This window comes from Notechis scutatus, chromosome 14 (assembly GCF_049901735.1).
Source record: "Notechis scutatus isolate UNSWTSFEM ecotype Mainland chromosome 14, rNotScu1.2, whole genome shotgun sequence".
NCBI classification, from domain to species: domain Eukaryota; kingdom Metazoa; phylum Chordata; class Lepidosauria; order Squamata; family Elapidae; genus Notechis; species Notechis scutatus.
The window spans coordinates 8,808,916-8,831,007 of NC_142022.1; the positions used below are offsets into that span (position 1 = coordinate 8,808,916).

The 22,092-nt window shown below is 48.4% G+C and overlaps 1 protein-coding gene across 1 annotated transcript; it reads left to right on the forward strand.

The window, feature by feature from the left end:
* Positions 1-5,676: 5,676 nt before the first annotated feature.
* Positions 5,677-22,031, forward strand: SHC1 (SHC adaptor protein 1). Its single transcript, XM_087943805.1, is given in 13 exon segments — positions 5,677-6,843; positions 7,975-8,045; positions 9,932-9,995; positions 12,243-12,362; positions 12,905-12,958; positions 13,391-13,442; positions 14,664-14,790; positions 15,541-15,715; positions 16,745-16,805; positions 18,489-18,629; positions 19,403-19,431; positions 19,433-19,657; positions 20,702-22,031. Coding segments are annotated over 13 exon segments (1,803 nt in total). The 5' UTR covers positions 5,677-6,288; the 3' UTR covers positions 20,831-22,031.
* Positions 22,032-22,092: the final 61 nt, after the last annotated feature.

Consider the following 22,092-nt stretch of genomic DNA (forward strand, 5'->3'; position numbering starts at 1 on the left):
CTGCTCTTAAAACATGCTAGCTGGGGAATTCTGAGAGAGAGAGAGAGAGAAAGAAAGAAAGAAAGAAAGAAAGAATAGAAGAGAGTCGAAGCCCACCGCTCTTAAAACATACTAGCTGGGAATTCTGAGAAGAGAGAGAAAGAAAGAAAGAAAGAAAGAAAGAAAGAAAGAAGGAATAGAAGAGAGTCGAAGCCCACCGCTCTTAAAACATACTAGCTGGGAATTCTGAGAGAGAGAGAGAAGAGAGAGAGAAAGAAAGAAAGAAAGAATAGAAGAGAGTCGAAGCCCACCGCTCTTAAAACATGCTAGCTGGGGAATTCTGGGAGAGGAAGCCCACCCCTCACATCGCCAAGACTGAGAAAAAAAATGATTGAGGGAAAGGCACAAACGAAGGCCAGTATTGTCCTCCCCTGGCCCTCCCTCCCTCCCCTCTCTCTCCCCCACTCCCACCCCTCAAAATCTCCAGCCCCCCCTCCCCCACCCGGAGCCCCCTCCCTAATTCCTTCTTTGTCACCAAAATGCAGGTTTGCCTCCCCGCAAAGACGGACAGATCTCCAGTGCCCGGGATGGAGTATACGGTAAGGGTGGGCCCCCTCCTCCTCCTCCTCCTCCTCCTCCTCCCCTCCTCCTCCTCCTCCTCCCTCCTCCTCCCTCCTTCCTCCTTCCTCCTTCCTCCTCCTCCTCTCCTCCTCCTCCTCCCTCCTCCTCCTCCTCCTCCTCCTCCTCTCTCTGCTTTCAGTCTGGTGCTGGGCTCCGGCTGCTCTTCTTCCATCTGCCTTCCTGACCGATTTCCAGCACGGGTGGTGGGACTCCAACTCCCAGCATTCCCTGGCAGCCCATGGAGGAATGCTGGGAGTTCGAGTCCACACAGTTTTTTTTAAGTTGGCTGAGGTTTTTTTTTTTTTGCTCTTAAGGTGGTGACGGCATTAAAAATGGGGGATTGTTTCCAGCCTCCGTCTCGCTCCTACGACTGCTTTTGCCTTTTCTTTCCGAGAATGCCGCCTGATGGTGGTTTATTTCGAGGAAACAAACCATGGCTTAGCACATGAGACCGTTGGGAAGAGGCGGAAGAAGCAGAAGACAAGACTCAGATTTTCCCTATAAACCTCTGTGGTTTTTTTTTTGGGGGGGTTGGAAACTGGGGACTTATAGACAGACGGGTCGCCCAGCTTGAAATTTAACCCGGTTTGTACAAGCCAGGAAACTTCACCTGTTGGAATATGGCCAGCCACGGGGCTGTAAAAAACAAAAAACAGGAGACCTTTGTAAAGGAGGAAATAGAAGTCAAAAACGCTCAGGAATTCAGCCAGATATAACTTTTGCTGTATAATTATCACACCCACTAAGGCATCATCAAATATTTTTGCTTTTACGGTGACTCTGTTGGCTGTTTTAAGTGACTTTGCTTATTCTGCAATGTGGCCAAGATTGAATCTTGTTGCTCTGCTGAAAGATATATTTGGGGTTTAGAAGGGTGGGCTGGGTTTCATGAGGACTAGCGCCCTACAGTGACAGATTGGGTGGCTATGAGAGCAAATAAATGGGTGCTGGAAATAGACCAGCAGTCCAAGAGAGATGCATTAAATAGGTCTCCAAACTGGCTTTTGGTGACAAGCAGGCAGGCTGGGGGATTCTGGGAGTTGGAGTCTACTCTTTAAAGCAGGCCGGCTGGGGGATTTTCTCAGTGCAAGCGTTGCATTTAAGAAATTTTTAAAAAACTTGGAAAACTGGGATTATTTTTAAAAAAAGAAAAAAAAAGCCCATCTGGAAAATTTGCATCCATGCTTCCTTTCGAGGCCAGCCTCTCCTGCACCCGTGTTCTGATGGCGCTGGACTCCAGGCGCTGCTGGGTATGAGGGGATATGTAGTCCAGACCCCTCTGGAGGGCTGCGGCAATTTAAGGCAGGATCCCCAGATGATAAATTCAGACTTTTCGGGATATAGATAGATAGATAGATAGATAGATAGATAGATAGATAGATAGATAGATAGATAGATAGATAGATAGACAGACAGACAGACAGACAGACAGACAGACAGACAGATAGAGATAGATGGTAAGTAGGTAGGTAGGTAGGTAGGTAGATAGATAGCAGACAGACAGACAGACAGACAGACAGACATGAAATATAGGTAGGTAGATAGATAGATAGGACAGATAGATAGGACAGACAGACAGACAGATAGATAGATAGATAGATAGGACAGATGATATAGATAGATTATATAGATTGATAGATGATATAGATATAGAGATGGGTGGATGGAAAGATAGATGATGGATAGATGATATAGATAGATTATAGATTATATAGATAGATAGATGATATATATAGATGGATGGATGGATGGATAGATAGAGAGAGATATATAAGTATATATGTATATATATACACACACACACACACACACACACACACACACACACACGCATATATATATATATATAAAATATAAAAGTTTTATATATATATAAAAGTTTGTAGCAACTGGACCCTGTTGTTCCCCGGCTTTCCAAGGAAGTTGGGGGCTGCGTCAGGGTCTCTTGGGGAGTGGGGGGTGGTTTGATTTCCTGCCTTCCCTCCCCCCTCCCCAGGTCCTAGAGTGCAGTCTGAAAATCCAGCCCAGCATCCGGTGGTAAGGCTGGGAGCCAGAAGGCCATCCCACTCCTTCCTCTGCTGGGTTTGTTATTTTCCCTCCCCTCTTTCGGCCATTCCCAGGTGGGCCTTTTTTCCCCGCTGACCCTCCCTCCCCCCAGGAAGGAACAAACAAAGGGGGCCTCTCCGCTGCCCGCCCACCCACCCACGACCTGTGGACATGGACTGTCCAGGAAACGGCCTTCGGTCTCCAGAGTTGGCCGCCCACCAAAATGAGTCAGTGCAGAAGAAGGAAAAACAGAATAACAGAATTGGAAGGGGCTTCAAAAGGTCTTCTAGCCTGACCCCCCTGCAGCCTGGGATCTCGAAGCCCACCCTCTTAAAGCATGCCAGCTGGGGGATTCTGGGAGTTGAAGTCCACCCCTCTTAAAGCTTTCAAGTTTTGAGAAACACTCAATTAGATGATTCAGTGTCTCTTGGGTAATATTAATTATAATATTATTGGAGAAGGGCAACGTAGGATACTTTGGGGAGTGTCACCCCAATGTCAGGGAACCCCTCCCTTCCTTGCAACAGGACGCAAAGTTGGTGTGAAGTTTGCCTCCCCTGCAGGGCTCGGAAGTCGCACGTTTCAGCCCTTTGAAAGGGGAGTTTGGAAGGTGGTTTGGTGGGCAAGCCCGGCTGCCTGCTCCGGATTTCAGCTCCGTTTTTGCTTCGTGCCCTCCGTCTTCTCCTCCTCCACCCCAAATGTGGTTTTCTGTCTTTTTTTCTTTTGCGCCTGATGCGAAAAGCAGACTTTGGGTTAAGGAAACCGCAGCTTTTAGCAGGCTAGATCGATGCCGCACTTTGCAAATGAGGGATCTTTGCAATAGTGACAACAGCAGCACAAAACCTTTGCAAGTCCAGCCCCAAGGCAGATGTTGGACACGTAGTCCTCATATTTACAACCGGTAATCGTTTACTGACCGGTTACAATGGCACTGAAAAGACCATTTTTCATGCTTAACGTGAAAACACAGCAACCCTGTGATCAAAATTCAGGCACTTCTCCTTCTCTCCTTTTTCCTTCCTTCCTTCCTTCCTTCCTTCCTTCCTTCCTTCCTTCCTTCCTTCCTTCCTTCCTTCCTTCTTCTCATTCCTATCTCCTTCCTTCCTTTCTTTCCTACTCTTTCCTCCCTCCCTCCCTAATTCCCTTCCTCATTCCCTCCTTATGTCTGTTTATATATTATCTATCTATCTATCTATCTATCTATCTATCTATCTATCTATCTATCTATCTATCCTCCATCCCTAATTCCCTTCCTCATTCCTCCTTACGTCTGTTTATATATTATCTATCTATCTATCTATCTATCTATCTATCTATCTATCTATCTATCTATCCTCCATCTGTTCTTTCTTTCTCCCTCTTTTTTCTTTCTTTTGTTCTTTCTTTTCTTTTTGCTTTTTATCCCCTCCCTCCCTCCCTCCCTCCCTCCCTCCCTCTCTCTCTCCCCACCCCAATCCTTCCTTCGCTGCCTCCTCTTATCCTTCTCTTTCTCTCTTCCTCTTTCCCCTCTCTCTCGCCCTCTTTTTTTCTTTCCCTCCCTCCCTCCCTCCCTCCCTCCCACAGCCCTTCTCTCCTCCCCTCTGGCCTACCTTGCAGGGTCGTTGCACCCTTGATTTGCAAGGGAATTGAGACCCAGGAGAAGGAAAGATTTGCACCGTCTTAGTGGATTTCCGAACAGTTTCCTATTTTGCACCGGACCTATGTGGTCGGTTCCGTTTCCTCCTTCCCCGGCTTGCCCTCCCCCTCCCCCAACTGACCCATGCCCTGTCCCTCCAGCCTGGGCCAACCCCAGGGGGCTCTCCACCCCCACCCCACCCTTTCCTGGCGCATCCCCCTACCTTCTCTTACCTCCCCTCCTCCGCCGGCATCCGGCATCCCCCCTGCCTTCCGAGGCCAGCCGGCTGGCTGGTGTGAGTCAGCAACCCGGCCCTTCCCCTCGGTAGCAGCCAGTGACCAGGCCCTGGAGTTGGGGGGTGGGGGGAGAGAGAGAGAAGGGGGGAGGGCTTGGCCTCTTGCCCTTCCCCTTCCCTTCTCCGCCTTCCCTTGGCCGGAGGGGATTTTTCCAGCCAGATCGAGAGAACGCTAGCCGGAGGAGAGACCACTCATCCAATTGGGGGGGAGGGCGGATTGCCCAGGCACCTCTAGATGGGCTCCCCATCCTTCCTTCCTGGGCTTTTAAAGGCTGGGGCCCCCCCCCTCCCCAAACCAGCTGGGCACGACCATCCTCCAATTGTCTTCCCAACGGTGCCGCCAACGGTTACCCTCCGGGGATGGTCACCTGGGCTGGCCAGATTTAACAGGGAGCCTTCTTGCGGGCTTCCTGGTGGCCTGCCAGGGCCTCCCCCTCCTCACCCCCCACTGCCAAACGCTCCCCCCTCCCCACTTTTGCATGGAAGGCTGTTGGGTGCCACCCCTTGGCCAGGAGTATCAGCCTGGTGCCTGCCCCCACCCAAAGGGAAAAAACGCAGCCGCCCAAGCCTTACCTGTGCATCCTCTGCGCTTTTTCGCTCCGACCGGAGAAGACGAGGACCCGCCGGGTGTTTGGAAGGGTAGCCAAGGCAGGCAGGGGGTCCAACAGGTGCTGCTGCAGCCAGTGGGGAAGGGCCAGGAGCTTGTACAACAGCTCTTTTTTGGGGGGGTGGAACGTCAGCAACGGAGCAGAAACCTGCTGCTCGGGTGGGGGCAGCTGAGGCAGGCAGGAATCCAACAGGTGGTGCTGCTGCAACTGGACAGGCACTTCTAAAACGGCCCCGCGGGGGTTATAGCCTCAGCGACGGACTAGAAACCTCACCCTCTCCGAGGCTGTTTCCCAGGCCCAAAAGAGGCAGGCAGGGATCCAACAGGTGGTGGTGCTGCAGCCGGAGGGCCAGGAACTTTTAAGCCAGACTTACCGGGGGAGGGGGGGGGCGTAACGTCGGCCCCAGGCCAGGAACCTCGCCCTCTTCCTCTGCGGGGCCGTACGGGGCTCAACGGTCATCTGGCCGGAGGGTTCCTGTTGGGTCAACAACGAGAGTTGGCTGATTTGGGGACGCGTCCGTGGCAGGGCAAAGAAGGTCCGCGGTTCCCGGCAGGCCAGAAGGGACTTACGGAGCCGCCTCGTTGGAATCGATTTGGTCTTTGGGGGGTTCCTGACCCCCATCGTAGTCCTCTCTCTCTCTCTATTTTCTCTCTTCTCTCTCTCTCTATTTTTCTCTTTTCTCTCTTTCTCTCTCTCTCTCTCTGTCTCTCTTTCTGTCTCTCTCTTTCTCTTTCTTTCTCCTTTCTCTCTTTCTCTCTATCTCTCTTCCTCTCTCTCTCTCTCTCTGTCTCTCTCTTTCTTTTTCTTTCTATTTCTCTTTGTATCTCTCTTTCTCTCTCTATCTCTCCCTCCCTTCTCTCTCTCTCTCCTCTGTCTCTGTCTTTCTCTCTCTCTCTCTCTCTCTCTCTCTCTCCTCTCTCTCTGTCTCTTTCTTTCTTTCTCTTTCTCTCTTTGTATCTCTCTTTCTCTCTCTCTCCCTCCCTCTCTCTCTCTTCTCTCTCTCTCTCTTTCTCTCTCTCTCTCTCTCTCTCTCTTTGTTTCTCTTTCTCTTTTCTCTCTATCTCTCTTTCTTTCTCTCTCTTTTCTCTCTCTCTCTCTCTCCCCTCTTCGCCCCCTCCCCCAAAATGGATCTCCTGCCGAAAAGCAAATACACCCCCTTGCAGGAGGAGTCGCCATCTTCGCTAGATGATGGGAGCCCTGCGGCTGAAGGGGATTCCTCTCCTGACCCTTCCTCCTTCCTCCTGCCTGCGCCTTCGCTCACAGGCTCCGGCTCCTCGTCCTCCCTCAGCCCCATGCTGCCCACAAGAGACCCCGAATCCGAGGGCAGCCCCACCACGCTGTGTTCCTTCTTCCCCAAAATGGCTCACTTGAAATTCTCCAACCCGGCCTTCCTGCTGAACCTCCGGCCTTTTTCCCGAGACACGGGGGTCTCTGGGGACCCTCCGGGCGGTGGCGGCGCTGCTGCCGCCGCCGCCTTCCCGGACTCACCGACGGGGCTTATCGGTCTCTATTCCCAGGATATGAACAAACTGAGTTGCGGGAAGAAAATGCGGGTCGAAGGCGGGCAGCTGGGCGGCGAGGAATGGACGCGGCACGGGAGTTTCGTCAACAAGCCCAGCCGAGGCTGGCTGCACCGCGACGACAAGGTGATGGGCTCCGGAGTCTCCTACCTGGTCCGGGTGAGTGAGGAAGAGGAGGAGGAGGAGGCTGGGGGTTGTGGGAGGCTTGCACACCTGAGGGGGAGGACAAGGGAGTTTTGGAAGGAGGGGCAAGTGGTTGGGACGTTCAGGAAAGTAGCTTTTCTCTCCCTCCCTCCCTCCTACCCTCCTTCCTTCCTCCCTCCCTCCTTCCTTCCTTCCTCCCTCCTTCCCTTCATTCCTTCCTTCCTTCCCTCCCTCCCTCCCTCCATGCCTTCCTTCCTTCCCTCCCTCCTTGCTTCCCTCCTTCCTTCCTCCCTCCTTCCCTTCATGCCTTCCTTCCTTCCCTCCCTCCTTCCTTCCCTCCTCCCTCCTTCCCTTCATGCCTTCCTTCCTTCCCTCCCTCCTTCCCTCCTTCCCTCCTTCCTTCCCTTCATGCCTTCCCTCCCTCCCTCCCTCCTTCCTTCCTCCCTCCTTCCCTTCATGCCTTCCTTCCTTCCCTCCCTCCGTCCCTCCTTCCTTCCTCCTTCCTTCTCTTCATGCCTTCCTTCCTTCCCTCCCTCCGTCCCTCCTTCCTTCCTCCTTCCTTCCCTTCATGCCTTCCTTCCCTTCCCTCCCTCCTTCCTTCCCTCCATCCTTCCCTTCATGCCTTCCTTCCCTCCCTCCCTCCTTCCTTCCCTCCTTCCTTCTCTTCATGCCTTCCTTCCTTCCCTCCCTCCGTCCCTCCTTCCTTCCTCCCTCCTTCCCTTCATGCCTTACTTCCTTACCTCCTTCCTTCCCTCCCTCCCTCCCTCCCTCCTTCCTTCTTCTCCCCTCTTTCCTTTCATCCCGTCCTTTATTCCTCCCTCCCTTAATTCCCTCATGTCCGCTTCTCTATATATGACTTTGGGTGGCTTCGGGCCAATGACCAGGAGGCTGGGAGTTCTAGTCCTGCCTTAGATATCAAAGTCAGGGGGTGACTTTGGGCCAGTCCTTCTCCCTCAGTCCTTGCAGGATGGTTCTTGTTGTGGGGGGAAACAGGAGGCGGGAGGGTTACGGGAGACATTGGCCACCTCGGGTTCCTCGTAAAGCTAATAAAAACCGGAATATAAATAGTTAGAAATCACCTTAAAAGAGCGAGATGTGGATTTCCTTGGCGTTCCTTACCTCGGCCCTCCTCCTTCTCGCCCGCAGTACATGGGTTGTGTGGAAGTGCTGCAGTCCATGCGCGCCCTGGATTTCAGCACCAGGACACAAGTCACCAGGTGAGCAGGCTCACAATACGGCGGGACCCCCTTCCTGGGGGTGGGGTGAAAGAGGGAGCCCCCCCCCGCATTATATAAAGGTGCTTCTTCTTCTCCTGTCATCTTTGAATTCCCTGCGCAGAGGGATTGCATCGCGTCGTTCTGCGCCAGAGATATTTACAAAATAAATCTAAAAAAAAACAACAACAATAAAACATTGCTGGGTTTCATAAGGACTAGCACCCTCCAGCCAAGGGTTTGGTGGCCTGCAGAGCAGATGGAAGGGGGCTGGAAGCAGACCGGCTCCCCTGAAGGGAGGGGACATTAAATATAATGGGTCTCCAGACAGGGGCCTTTGGTGAAAAGCCTGCTGGGAGTTGGAGTCCACCCCTCTTAAAGGATGCTGGCTGGGGGCTTCTGGGAGTTGAAGTCCATCCCTCTTAAAGCAGGCTGGATGGGGGGGTTCTGGGAGTTGAAGTCCATCCCTCTTAAAGGATTCTGACTGGGGGATTCTGGGAGTTAAAGTCCATCCCTCTTAAAGGATGCCGGCTGGGGGATGCTGGGAGTTGAAGTCCACCCCTCTTAAACTTGCCAGGTTTGGAAAGCACACTTTTAGGTCTGTTGTAAGAGAAACTTGACTTTGATGCTACCAAGTAGAAGGAAGGCTGGAAAAAGTTTGCTTTTTAGCCTTTCTCCTGGGCAGGGAAGAGTTAAAAGGGGATATAGGTGTGTGTTTGTGTGTGTGTGTTTGTGTGTGTTTGTCCCTCTGCAGTCCTGTCCATTAATGGGCGGAGAGGGGTGGGTGTCTGCGGAGAAGCGGCTGGAGAGGGCAGGAAAAGCTCCGGTCCTCCTTGACTGCATCTCCCCCCTCCCCAATTAATCCACCAACGAGAGGAAGCATTTATCCAGCATCATCAAATATTAAATCTCTCTCTCTCTCTCTTTCTTTCTCTCTTTCTCTCTCTCTCTTTCCCTCTCCCCATGGAGGGGGGGCATATGGGTTTCTCTCGCTGTGTGTTTAGAAATAGTGATCCCCCCCTCAAAATAGTGGGGTTCCCCCCACCCCCAAAAAAATATTATTCTGATTTCATACCGAAGATCAGGAGAGTTCATTGCCTCTTTCCCTCCCCCTCCCCGAGGCTGAGTTTCTCCACTGTGGCCACTTGAAGAAGGGTGAACAATAACTCCCAGAATTCCCTTCCGGGGGTGGGGGGGGGGCTGGGGAATTCTGGGAGTTGAAGTCCCCACAGCTCTAGACCTTGGGTGTGTTTGTGTGTCTCTCTGTGATTGCTGATGGCATTGTGTATTTTAAATGCTCTAACGTCTTCTTCTTCCTCTTCCTCCTCTTCTTCCTCCTCCATCTCTTCCTCCTCTCCTTCCTCCTTCCTCTTCCTCCTCTTCCTCCTCTTCTTCCTCTCCTCCTCTTCTTCCTCTCCTCCTCTTCTTCCTCCTCCTCTTCTTCTTCCTCCTCCATCTCTTCCTCCTCTCCTTCCTTCCTCCTCTTCTTCTTCCTTCCTTTTCCTCCTCCTCCTCCTCTTCCTTCTCTTTCCTCTTCTTCCTCCTCGTCTTCTTCCTTCTCTTCTTCTTCCTCCTCCATCTCTTCCTCCTCCTCTTCCTCCTCCTCTTCTTCTTCCTCCTCCATCTCTTCCTCCTCTCCTTCCTTCCTCCTCTTCTTCCTCCTTCCTTTTCCTCTTCCTCCTCCTCTTCCTTCTCTCTTTCCTCCTCTTCCTCCTCTTCTTCCTCCTCGTCTTCCTCCGCCTCTTTTTCCTCTTCCTCCTCCTCTTCCTCCTCCTTTTCTTCCTGTTCCTCCTACTCCCCTTCCTCTTCCTCCTCCTCCTCCTCCTCCTCCTCCCCTTCCTCTTCCTCCTTGTCTTCCTCCTCCTCCTCCTCCTCTTCCTCTCCCGCAGGGAGGCTATAGGCCTGGTTTGTGAAGCTGTGCCTAGCACCAAGGGAGCCGTTCGCCGGAGGAAGGTAAGACGACATTGGACGGCCCTTCGTCTGTCATGGGATCGGGTTTACCTCCTTCAGCAGGGGGGTCAGACTAGAAGACCTCCGAGGTCCCTTTCCAACTCTCGCTATCCTGTGTTCTGGGCAGGGGGGTCAGGCTAGAAGACCTCCGAGGTCCCTTTCCAACTCTCGCTATCCTGTTCCGCTCTATTCGAGAGCACCCCAAAATTGCTAATCTATTAACGGAAACAGGAAACGACCCCCTTCCTCGATCCCTTGAATCGGAGAAAAGATCGCTGTGAGTCGATCCCAAAATCATGGTGTGTGTGTGTGTGTGTGTGTGAAAGCCCCCCACCCCCCAACCACCAGGAAGTAAGTGGACGGATGCAGTTAGGAGATCTCTAACCTCTAAGCCACCCCCCTCCCCACTCTTTCTCTGGGCATGATGAGAGTATTATTTGCAGAACAAAACTCCCCGCTGGTGACAGGAAAGGCATCCGGCCAGTAAAAAAATAAAAAAAAACCTCGGTTGCCCAGGCTCCGCCCCCAATGCAAGGGATTATGGGGGGACGTTATTAAAAGAGGACGGTTGAGCGACTGTTCGAAGTTGCTGCAGCGTTGAAAAAAAGCGATTTTTTTTCCCCCAGCCTTCCCACGCTCTCGCATGATCAGAAATCGGACGCTTGGCAACTGACTCGTATTTATGACTATCACAGTGTCCCTGGTGTGTGTGTGTGTGTGTCACACAATCCCCCTTTTACGACCTTATGACGACCCAAGTCAACAGGCGGGAAGCCTGATTCATTTAACAACCGGGTGACTTAACTTAACCCCTTGCAGTGATTCGCGTAACCACCGTGCCAGGAACGGTCGTAAAGTAAGACAGCATTGACTGAACCTCTCTGTCTCGCTTAGCCTCAATAAAATCTGGGGCTCACCTCTGGTTGCAAGTCAAGGACTACTTACACGTGCCTGGCTGCCGAGGGCCTAAATTTTGAACCCGTGACCGTAGGGAGGCTGCAACGGTCATAAGTACGAGGACGGTTCTCTAGGGCCCATTTTTCAGTGCAGTTATGACTCGGTCACTGTTATATGTGAAAATTTACCTTAGGCACCTGAGAATATAAAGAGCGAGAAAGACTCCATGTTTGTCCTTAAATCATTCTGACCTGCTAGAGATCAGAACATTTACAGTATATAACTTATTAACTTATTATTCTGCTAAAGTTCTGTAGAATTGCAAAATATAATGTCCTTGGCTTGGTTTGAGATTCATTAAGGGGTTGGCCTTGGCTGATTAAATATACAAAAACCCATGATAAATTGACACAGGTTGAACTTTGCACTGTTGAATTATGTTTTAAAACTTCCAATGTCCTCCCAACTTCTACGTGTGAAAAACAGGAAGTGTTATGCAATCTTTTAAATGGGATAATCCTATATAAGGTTGTATTGACTGGAAAAGGGGGGTGTCTCTTTTCTCCTAAACTGTTGTTTGGAAGGTTTGGCGGCCGATATTGCAATATCTCTTCCATTAAAAGCCTTCTACGGATTCCGATTGTCACAGTCTGTTGTTTTATTTTGGTCATATTCTCACCGTCACTAAACGAATTGGTTGTCATAAGTGAAGGACCCCCGTACATGATGGCTACCGAGCAGCCTGAATATAAAATAAAAATAAACTTCATTCGTTTATTTGCCAAGTGTTCCACTTAGTGACCTAAATGTGGGGGGGCCATTGTGATTCTAAGTCGAGGACCTCCTGTAAAATGCCCCTTGCCGAGCGGGCTGAATTTATTCCTAATTGGTTCGCCAGTGTCCCGCTTAGCAACCTAAACTGGGGTTGCTCCATCGCGGTCGTAAGTCGAGGACTATTTACACATGCCTGGCTGCCGAGTGCCTGAATTTTGAACCCGTGACCGTAGGGAGGCTGCAACAGTCATAAGTACGAGGACGGTTCCTAGGGTCCATTTTTCAGTGCAGTTATGACTCAGTCACTAAACGAATGGGTTGTACATGACGGCTTCCGAGCAGCCTGAATAGTTTATTCATAGTTTATTTGCAAGGGGTCCCACTTAGTGACCTAAATTTGGGGCCCACATTGCAGTCGTAAGCCGAGGACCCCCTGTAACATGCCGCCTGCCGAGCGGCTTGAATTTATTGCTCCTAATCGCTTCGCCAATGTCCCCGCTTAGCGACCTATACCGGGGGTTGCTCCCTCGCGGCCGTAAGTCGAGGACCTGCCTGAATTCTGTTCTTTCCCTTTGGCAGCCCTGCGGCCGGGCGCTCAACTCCATCCTGGGCAAGACCAACCTGAAGTTCGCTGCCATGCCCATTACGCTGACCATTTCCACCAACAGCCTCAACCTCATGGCGTCCGACTGTAAACAGGTGAGCGTCTCCCTTCCGCCTTTCCACCGGCCCCTGCTTGGCTTCCTTTAACCGAGGTCTCGTTTTGTGACGCGCATCGCCCGTCACAAAAGAACCTCCCCGGGCCCCGAACCGTTTCATCTTCCCCTCACAAAAAGTTTGTAAATGTCCGTTGCCGTACGAGATCCGGTGTGAGTTTTGCCCCGTTTGACGACATTTCTTGTCAGGAATGTTCTTAAGGGAGTCACAGGGTCGTTAAGTGAATCCGGCTTTTCCCCCTTCCCCTTGACGCCAAAGGCGTCCCTCTGGCCGCAACCGTCATAAATACGAGCTAAGTTGCTGAGCGTCTGAATTTGGATTCCGAGATTGTAGGTGGGGAGGATCCCGTGTTTTTACCCTACAATGGTCATTAAGTGTGAAAAAAATGGCCCTTATGTCCCTTATTTCAGGGCCGTTGTAACTTTGGTCACTAAGCGAGCTGTTGTAAGTTAAGGAATGTCCATGTTGTGTTTTCCTTGCTCTGTTTTGAACTGCTCAATGTTATCCCTGCTTTCGACTTGTAGATCATTGCCAATCATCACATGCAGTCGATCTCGTTCGCTTCCGGAGGGGATCCGGTGAGTAATAGTATATATATTTTTTTAAAAATAGATTTTTATTGTGTTTTCCACCAATGCAACTCAAATCATAATCACATTTTCAACGGCATCTTGACACGTACAAATATTACGATCTTACAAGTCTTAATACAATTAATATACATCTATCAATAACTATTATCTTGGTCAATAATTGGTTCGGTCTTATATTCTTATATATTTTACATATTTACAAATCGTTTTCTTAAGGTCTCTTACAGTTAGTTAGTCAGCAATAGTAGATTTTAATTGTTTATTTCCACAGCCAAAGTTGGCTGCCATTTACATAAATCCGGGTATTATTTTCTGTAAAAGGTGTGCAAAGGTTTACACCCGTGTGCAATTTTATTTCATTTTTTTTTTTAACCCTTTCTCCGTCTTCCATCAACTTATTTGGCATTATTTTTGCAGGATACGGCGGAATACGTCGCTTACGTTGCCAAAGACCCCGTCAATCACAGAGGTAGGTTTTTCTCCCATCATCTTGGCTTGGATCTGCCAATCCTGGCTAAATCCTGGCATCTTCTCCTGCAGCCCGTTTAATCTGTTTGAAGTTACAACGGCGCTGGGGTGAAAAAAGGGGGAACCCAGGACCATTGTTCACGCTTAATGACGGTTGTGGTATCCCCATAGGATACCAAATTGGGAACTGATTCAGGTTTATGACGGTTGTGGTGTCACGATCTTTCCGGCAAGCAGAGGCAACGGGGAATCCAGATTTCTCTTTAACAACCGCGTTTCTAATTGAATTCCTGAAGTGACTCGCTTAACGACTGTATAGCGAGGAAGGCCGTAAAACGGGGCAAAACTCACTTCCGCCCGTGTTTCACTTTAGCCACGACAATTTTGGGCTCAATTGGGCATCGTAAGCCGAAGATGACTTTGTGTAGTTTGTGAAGGGAGGGAAATGATTTTTCTCCATTAGGCCCCTGCGATGTAAATAATCCATAATAATAATTATCTATCTATCTATCTATCTATCTATCTATCTATCTATCTATCTATCTATGCACCGTAAGGCATACAAACTTTAAATTGCTCACTAAGAAAGGATTTTTTGAAATGACCCTTGGAGTATTTACAATATTTCCTATATTATTGTTATTATTATTATTATTATTATTATTATTATTATTATTATTATTATTAACACGCTCTGATGCTAAGGAGTTCTACTCATACTCCCCACCTGGAAAGAAATCTCTTCCAAATGCAAAGCACAAGCAGAGGAGTTTCAGTTTTAGTTTCACAGCACCAAGCAGTTTTAGTACAGAACAGTTGAGCTAAGCCACGCCCAGGCTCCTTGGTGTCTCCTTCTTGCTCACATGGCAAATACTGTTTCAGTTTCCAAACAGCCCTCAGTTTCAGTTTCACAGCACCAAGCAGTTTTAGTACAGAACAATTGAGCTAAGCCACGCCTAGGCTCCTTGCTGTCTCCTTCTTGCTCACACAGCAAATACTGTTTCAGTTTCCAAACAGCCCTCAATTCTCTCAACACTGACAGGATGCTAGCCAGATGAATCCCGATGGATGCTAGGAGGCAGAGGTCCAATTTCTCCCCCCCCCCCTTATTTTCCTCCCAAAAAACTAAGCCCGACCACATAGTTTCATAGCAGAGCACGGGTATCGAACTAATCTATCAATAACCAATCAATCAAGGCCATTCTTTGGGGTCTCTCTGCAGCTTGCCACATCCTGGAGTGTCCCGAGGGATTGTCGCAAGATGTCATTAGCACCATCGGACAAGCGTTCGAATTGCGCTTCAAGCAATACCTCAAGAACCCTCCTAAACTCGTCACGCCGCATGACAGGTAAGGGCAAATCAGGATTGGAACTCGCTGCCCAAAGGGGTTGTTTTTTATTTGTGGGGGTGTGTGTGTGCGTGAAGCTATTCCTCGGCTTATCACAGTTCATTTAGTGTCCGTTTCAAAGTAAACAACGGCACTGAAAAAAAAAGGGACTCGGGACCATTTCCCACACTTACGACCGCTTGAAGTTTCCCCGTGATAAAAAATTGAGACACTTGGCAACTTGTACTTACGACGGGGGTCGTAGTATTCCCTGAAGGTCACACAATCCCCTTTTGCGACCGTCGGACGAGCCAAGTCCATGGAGAGGGAGCCAGATTCACTTAGCAACCTTAAAAACGGAGGTGGTTTCACTTAACAACGGTGGAAAGGAAGGCTGTGAGGCCAAATTCGCTTAACTGGTCTCGCTTAGCCACATAAATTTCTGGCTTCCATGCTTGTCGTAAGTCGAGAACTGCCTAAGTTGACTTAATAACTGTGGTAAGACAGGCCTTGGGCCAAATTCCCTTGGGTGTCTCGCTTAGCAACATAAGTTTTGGATTCCGTTGTGGTCGTAAGTCAAGGACTAAATTTGGGGTTCCATTATAAGTCGAGGAATACAGTTTTTTTATTCCCTTAATAACTGTGGTAAGGCAGGTCTCGGGCCAAATTCACTAAAGTGTCTCGCTTAGCAACATAAAATTTGGGGTTCTGTTTGTGGTTGTAAATCGAGGACCACGGTCTGTGTCCCTGATGTGGTTCTCTCCTGACCAGGATGGCCGGGTTCGACGGCTCGGCTTGGGATGAAGAGGAAGAGCCGCCGCCTCCTGACCACCAATACTACAACGATTTTCCGGGCAAAGAACCTCCCTTAGGAGGAGTAGTTGATCTGCGTTTGCGGGAAGGGGCTGCGGCGGCTCAGACCCCCAACAATTTGGGAGCCACCTTGGTAAGTTCCTCCCACTGACAATTGTGCACGATGTAAGTCATTTTACCCATACCATTGCAGGAATATACATGTATATATATATGTATGGATGGATGGATGGATCTTTGGTTATTCGGGTTTTCTCCCGCGTAAGATTGGAAGTATCTAGGCAACGTTTCGATGAAGTCTCATTCATCATCTTCAGGCTTGTGTCTTCTGCTCTGTGCTTCTCAGAGTAATGTGAGCTTGCAGCTGCTTCTTCCTTTTAACTGCTAGTGGGGGTGTGACTTGATTATTGTATGTATATATGTATATATCAGAAGCCTGATGATGGCAGGTGAGATTCTGCCGAAACGTTGCTACAACTTTAAAAGCACAACTATAATGACGTGGGAAAATACCTGAACAAAGCTGAATACCATACATACATACATATACATATACATATACATATACATATTTGTTTTCTGAGGCTTTCGCGGGTATTTGTATGTGGATCTTTGGTTATTTGAGTTTCTCCCGCGTAAAATCGGAGGTATTTTGGCCAAAATACTTCCAATTTTACGCGGGAGAAAACCCGAATAACCAAAGATCCATATATCTATCTATCTATCTATCTATCTATCTATCTATCTATCTATCTATCTATCTATCTATCTATCTATCTATCTATCTATCTATCCTGCCTGCCTGCCTGCCTGCCTGTCTGTCTGTCTGTCTGTCTGTCTGTCTGTCTATCTATCTATCTATCTATCTATCTATCTATCTATCTATCTATCTATCTATCTATCTATCTATCTATCTATCTATCTATCTATCTATCTATCTGTTGTGGGGGTGGAAAACTCCACACTGGCTACAAGAAGGGCATCCGGCCAGTAAAAACTCAGCTCCATTCAGTTTCCCAGACTCCACCCTGAAAGGGAGCATGGGGTCATTAAAAGAAGACAGATGATTGCAGGAATATTAGGCTGTGGGAAAACGGGACTCACAATGTTCATTTGAACACCTTCCATTAAATTTCCTTCCTTCCTTCCTTCCTTCCCGTAGCCTGTGGGACAAGTGGTTGCTGGGGACTACGATTCCAAGAAGCCCCATTCGGTCACACCAGGTAGGTGACCCAGCCCTGAAGTGGGTGCCAGTCAGTTAAATCTTGCTGGGGGTGGGGGGTGGGGGATTCTGGGAGTTGAAGTCCACACGTTTTAAAGTTGCCAAGTTTGGAAAACACCAGGTTAAGCTTTTTTTAAAAAAAAAATAGAAAGTGAAAAGCTTTCTGCCAATCCAGTTCTACGGAGGAATTATTGAGTCTGTCATCTGCACCTTTAGATAACGGTCTGGTTTGGTTCTGCAACCCAACAAGACAGACACAGACTCCAGAGAGTAATTGGGACTGCAGAAAAGCCAATGGCTACCAACCTGCCTTCCATGGAGGACCCGTATCTTGCACCCTGAGTCAAAAAGAGGGCTGGGAAAATATCTACAGACCCTTCACATCCTGGACATAAACTGTTTCAACTCCTTCCCTTGAAATGACATTATACAGAGCATTTGTTGCACATCAGAACAACTAGACACAAGGACAGTTTTTCTCCAATGCCATCACTCTGCTAAAAAATAAATCCCTCAACACTGTCAAATTAACTAAGACTGGATTACTATTCTCCCTCTCATCCTCACTACAGTACCTGTCTCTTCCCGCTTATGGCTCTATCCATGTTGCTTGTATCTTTACAACTTATATTGTTTTATTTGTTTTCCCAGTATGATTTGATTGCTTATTAGTAACCCATGACTATCGCTAAGTGTTGCATCTTATGATTTTTGATGAATGTATTTTATTTTTTCTTTATGTACACTGAGAGCATATGCCAAAAACAAATTCCTTGTGTGTCCATTCACACTTGGTCAATAAAGAATTCTATTCTATTCTATTCTATTCTATTCTATTCTATTCTATTCTATATTCTATTCTGTTCTATATTCTATTCTATTCTATTCTATTCTATTCTATTCTATTCTATTCTATTCTATTATTCTATTCTATTCTATTCTATTCTGTATTTTCTCTTCTATTCACTATTCTCTTCTATTACCTGTTCTAGTCTATTCCATTCCATTCTTCCCGATTCTATTCCAATCCATTCTTCATTCTATTCTATTCTATATTCTATATTCTATTCTATTCTGTATTTTCTCTTCTATTTCCTATTCTCTTCTCTTCTATTCCATTCCTTTCTTTCCTTATTCTATTCTATTCTATTCTATTCTATTCTATTCTATTCTGTATTTTCTCTTCTATTCACTATTCTATTACCTGTTCTAGTCTATTCCATTCCATTCTTCCCGATTCTATTCCAATCCATTCTTCATTCTATTCTATTCTATTCTATATTCTATTCTATTCTGTATTTTCTCTTCTATTTCCTATTCTCTTCTATTCCATTCCTTTCTTTTCTTATTTTATTCTATTCTATTCTACTCTCTACTCTACTTTGTTCTGCTCTGTTCTATTCTATTCCTTATTCTATTCTATATTCTATTCTATATTTTCTCTTCTATTCCCTATCCTCTTCTCTTCTGTTTCATTCCTTTCTTTCCTTATTCTATTCTATTCTATTCTATTCTATTCTATTCTATTCTATTCTATTCTATTCTATTCTAAACTTTTAAGAAGCGTGGGACTTCCACTCCCAGAATCCCCCCAGGCTTGGAGGCTGCTTTCACAGGCTGGGGCTTTGTATCTGTGGGGAGGTTTCTCATTCCATCCTGTCCTCCCTCCCCTCCCCCTTTGCAGGCAGGGATCGGGGCCTTCCTGGCCGCACTGAGTTCATGGTGGACCCTTCCTACGTTAACGTGCAAAACTTGGAAAAATTGCAGCCGGGCCTCCAGAACGCCACCTCCAACGGGAGCGTCCAGAGGGACCTTTTTGACATGAGTGAGTCGCGGAAGGGGGCGAGGGAGGGTCTGGCAGCCCCCTGCGCAGGTAGTCCTCGACTTGCAATGGTCCATTTAGTGACCGCCCGAAGTTATAAGTGCACTTATCTTCCAAAGGGCAGGCAAGGAATAAGGCATCGAAACCGATCAGGGAGAGATTCAACCTCGAAATAAAGGAGGAATTTTCTGACAGGGACAACAATCAACCCAGGGAACAGAAGTTGCCCTCAGAAGTTTTGGGAGCTTCCTCATTGGAGGCTTTCAAGACTGGACTGCCATCTGTCAGAAATGGTGTCGGGTCTCCTGCTTGGGCAGGGGGTTGGACTAGATGACCTACAAGGTCCCCTTCCAACTCTTCGTCATTCTGATTTTATGACTGTTTTCCACACTTAGGACTTTAGCAGCACCCCCGTGGTCACGCGATCCAAATTCAGACGACACTGGGCAACTGACTCGTATTTATGACGGTTGCAGTATCCCCCCCAGGGGGGGGGAGATCACGTTGATCCCCTTTTGCGACCGTCAGACCAGCCAAGTCAAGTGTAGGAACCAGATTCATTTAATAACCCGTGTCGCTAACGTTAACGACAGCGGTGTTTCCACTTTTAACAACTGGGGCAGGAGAGGTTGTAAAACGAGAGAGAGAGAGAGAAAAAAAAACCCACTGGTCTCACTTAGCGACAGAAATGTCAGGCTCCATTTTGGTCACAAGTCGAGAACTACCTGTAATAGACCGCTCCTAATGGCGGCTTTCATTCCCCCCCCCTTCCCCAGAGCCTTTTGAGGATGCCTTGCGGGCACCTCCCCCCCCCTACTCCTCCCTCCCACCCGCCAGCTACCATGGAGGAGCAACTCCGGCGAGAATCGTGGTACCACGGTCAGATGAGCCGCAAAGAATCGGAGAAGCTGTTGCAAGCCAACGGGGATTTCCTGGTGCGGGAAAGTACCACCACGCCGGGCCAGTATGTGCTCACCGGGTTGCAGGGTGGACACCCCAAGCACCTACTTCTCGTCGATCCGGAGGGAGTGGTAGGTGGGGGGTATTTTTTGGGGGGGGGGGAGAAGGGATTGTCCTGTTGAGGGGACCCCTGCCTGATGGAGAAAGAAAAGGGTGTGGGATATTGACCGCTGCCATTTCTCCGTCTAGAACTTCCTCTGTTTTGTCAGCAGATAAAATAGAAGGAAAAAAGAAAAAATGGTCAATTGAGGGAAGGAAAAAGAAAGGGGAGGGGAAGAAAACACAAGGGATTAAAGAAAAAAAAGGTGTTGACTCCCCACGCTTTTTAGCGCAGCACAAGATAACATTACAATCTCAACTTTTTTTATTTAGTTTACTTATTGTCACTGCACCTCGTGCCACAAAATCAAACACCCTCTTCGGTGCACATCGTGACCATGAAAATCAACACAAATACACATCCTTCACATTCTGTGCAACTGAGTTGAAAACCCCTGATACTGCTGTTAATATCGCACTACACAGTAGAATTCAACAGAGCTACTGCCCTGGAGTAGAAGCTGTTTTTCAGCCTATTTGTCCTTGTCTTTATCGTCCAGGTAATAGTTTAAAAAAAGGGTGCCCAGGATGAGATGGATCTTTGAGGATGTTTTGAACTTTCTTAAGGCAGCGGGAGCTCTAAAGCTCTTCCAAAGAGGGGAGAGGGCAACCCATGATCTTCTGGCCAATGATGTTAACCCTCTTGGAGCGCTTTCCTATCTGCCCCTGTGCAATTGGCAAACCACACACAGGTGCAGGAAGTTAAAATACTCTCTGGTGCAGCGGTAGAAGGTCACCAGCCGTTTTCCATTCAGTTGTTGTTTTCTGAGAAGTCTTCAGGTAGTATCATCTCTGCTGGGCCCTTTTGACCAGGTGCAATGTGAGCACCCCATGTCAGGTCCTCTTTTATGGTAACAAAAATTACCACAATGTTTTGTGCTGTGCTCACCACCCTCTGTAAAATGTCCTTCTATCCATGGCTGTCAAGCCAGCGTACCACACCTTCATGCAATCTGTGAGGACGCTTTCTATTGTGGAAATTTGTGTGTATATATATATATATGTTTCCCATCCAGGTTCGGACAAAGGATCATCGCTTTGAAAGCGTCAGCCATTTGATCAGCCACCACGTGGACAATCGGCTGCCTATCATCTCGGCCGGCAGCGAGTTGTGCCTACAGCAGCCCGTCGAGCGGAGACAGTGAGCTTGACAACCGGAGTCACATCACTACAAACGCCCTTCTAGCGGGGACTCCTTTCGTCTCTTTTTCTCCCCAGTCCTATGGACGTCTCCAACAGCTGCTAAAAACAGGCTGTCTCCTTTGCCAAAGCATTTTCTGGGGTCGAAGGGACTCGGATGAGCACCGAAACCCCATCATGCCCTCCCAGACCACCTCTCTCTACATCTTGCCACGGCCTGGCTTTCCCTGGTTGGGAGTGAAGCACCGCGTAGCCAACGTTCTAGTCCTCGGTGAGAGCGGTCCAGCCTCGGTTTTGTCGACGATGCTCAAGACAGAGCGTCCTTCTTGCCTTTGGACAACTTTTGTCTCCTCCACTTGACTGTTCAGAATGGACGGGCGATATTTCACGTGCCACGCAGCGCCTCGTTGTGTCTTCTGCCAGGCGCGACGGATGCCAAAGTCCCTGTGAAGGGTTTTATTTCGGGGAGGTTATTGCTCAGAAGCACAAAAAGGGGAAATAAAGGGCAATTCGTTTGGGTCTGGAAGGCAGAATCCTCTCTCTTTGCTGCCCACAGACCCCCGCTCCCACATTTTTATATATGTTCTGTGTGCCTTGAAACCTTTTTCAGGTCAGATTTTTATGCAAAATTCCTCTTGCTCTGGAGATTCTCACAAGGCTGCCTGTTTTTTTTAAGGGGGAAGGGGGCTGCAGGATGGAGAAAGGGGCAGTCGTTTCTCACTCGCTTCCTTCTGGATCCGTCAGGGATGCCTCATAATTTATCCCCTTCCTTTTTCTCCCCACTTGCAAAAATCTAGGCTAAGCACCCCTCTCTGGATTAAGGGATGTTTTCCTGAATTTTGGGATAGTTTCCAAGATGGTTCCAAAACTAAAGCAAGCCCCCCACCCCCAAAAAAACCTGAAAAGAGAAGGGGGAAAAAATGGGTTTGTCTTCCAGCACTGAGGCTGGATCCCTTCCGAGTTTCTTCTTGGGGTCTGTACATAAGTTTTGATAATTTGGTGTTGCATGTCTATTGTTATACTCGGAGGCCATTGTGTAGCTTTACTCTCTATCACTGTGCCTGTCCCTGCCACTATGCAGGACGCCTGAGCCCACCTCGGCCCATGCTCTCCACATCCTTTATACACACTTTGTATTGGTTTGATTTTCTCTCGAATATACCAAAGGAAATCAAATAGTTATTATTAAAGGTTGGTATTTCTTTAGCCTGTGGCTGCTGGGTGCCTCTTTTTTTTCCTCTCTGGGGAAGGAGAAAGAGAAAGAAGG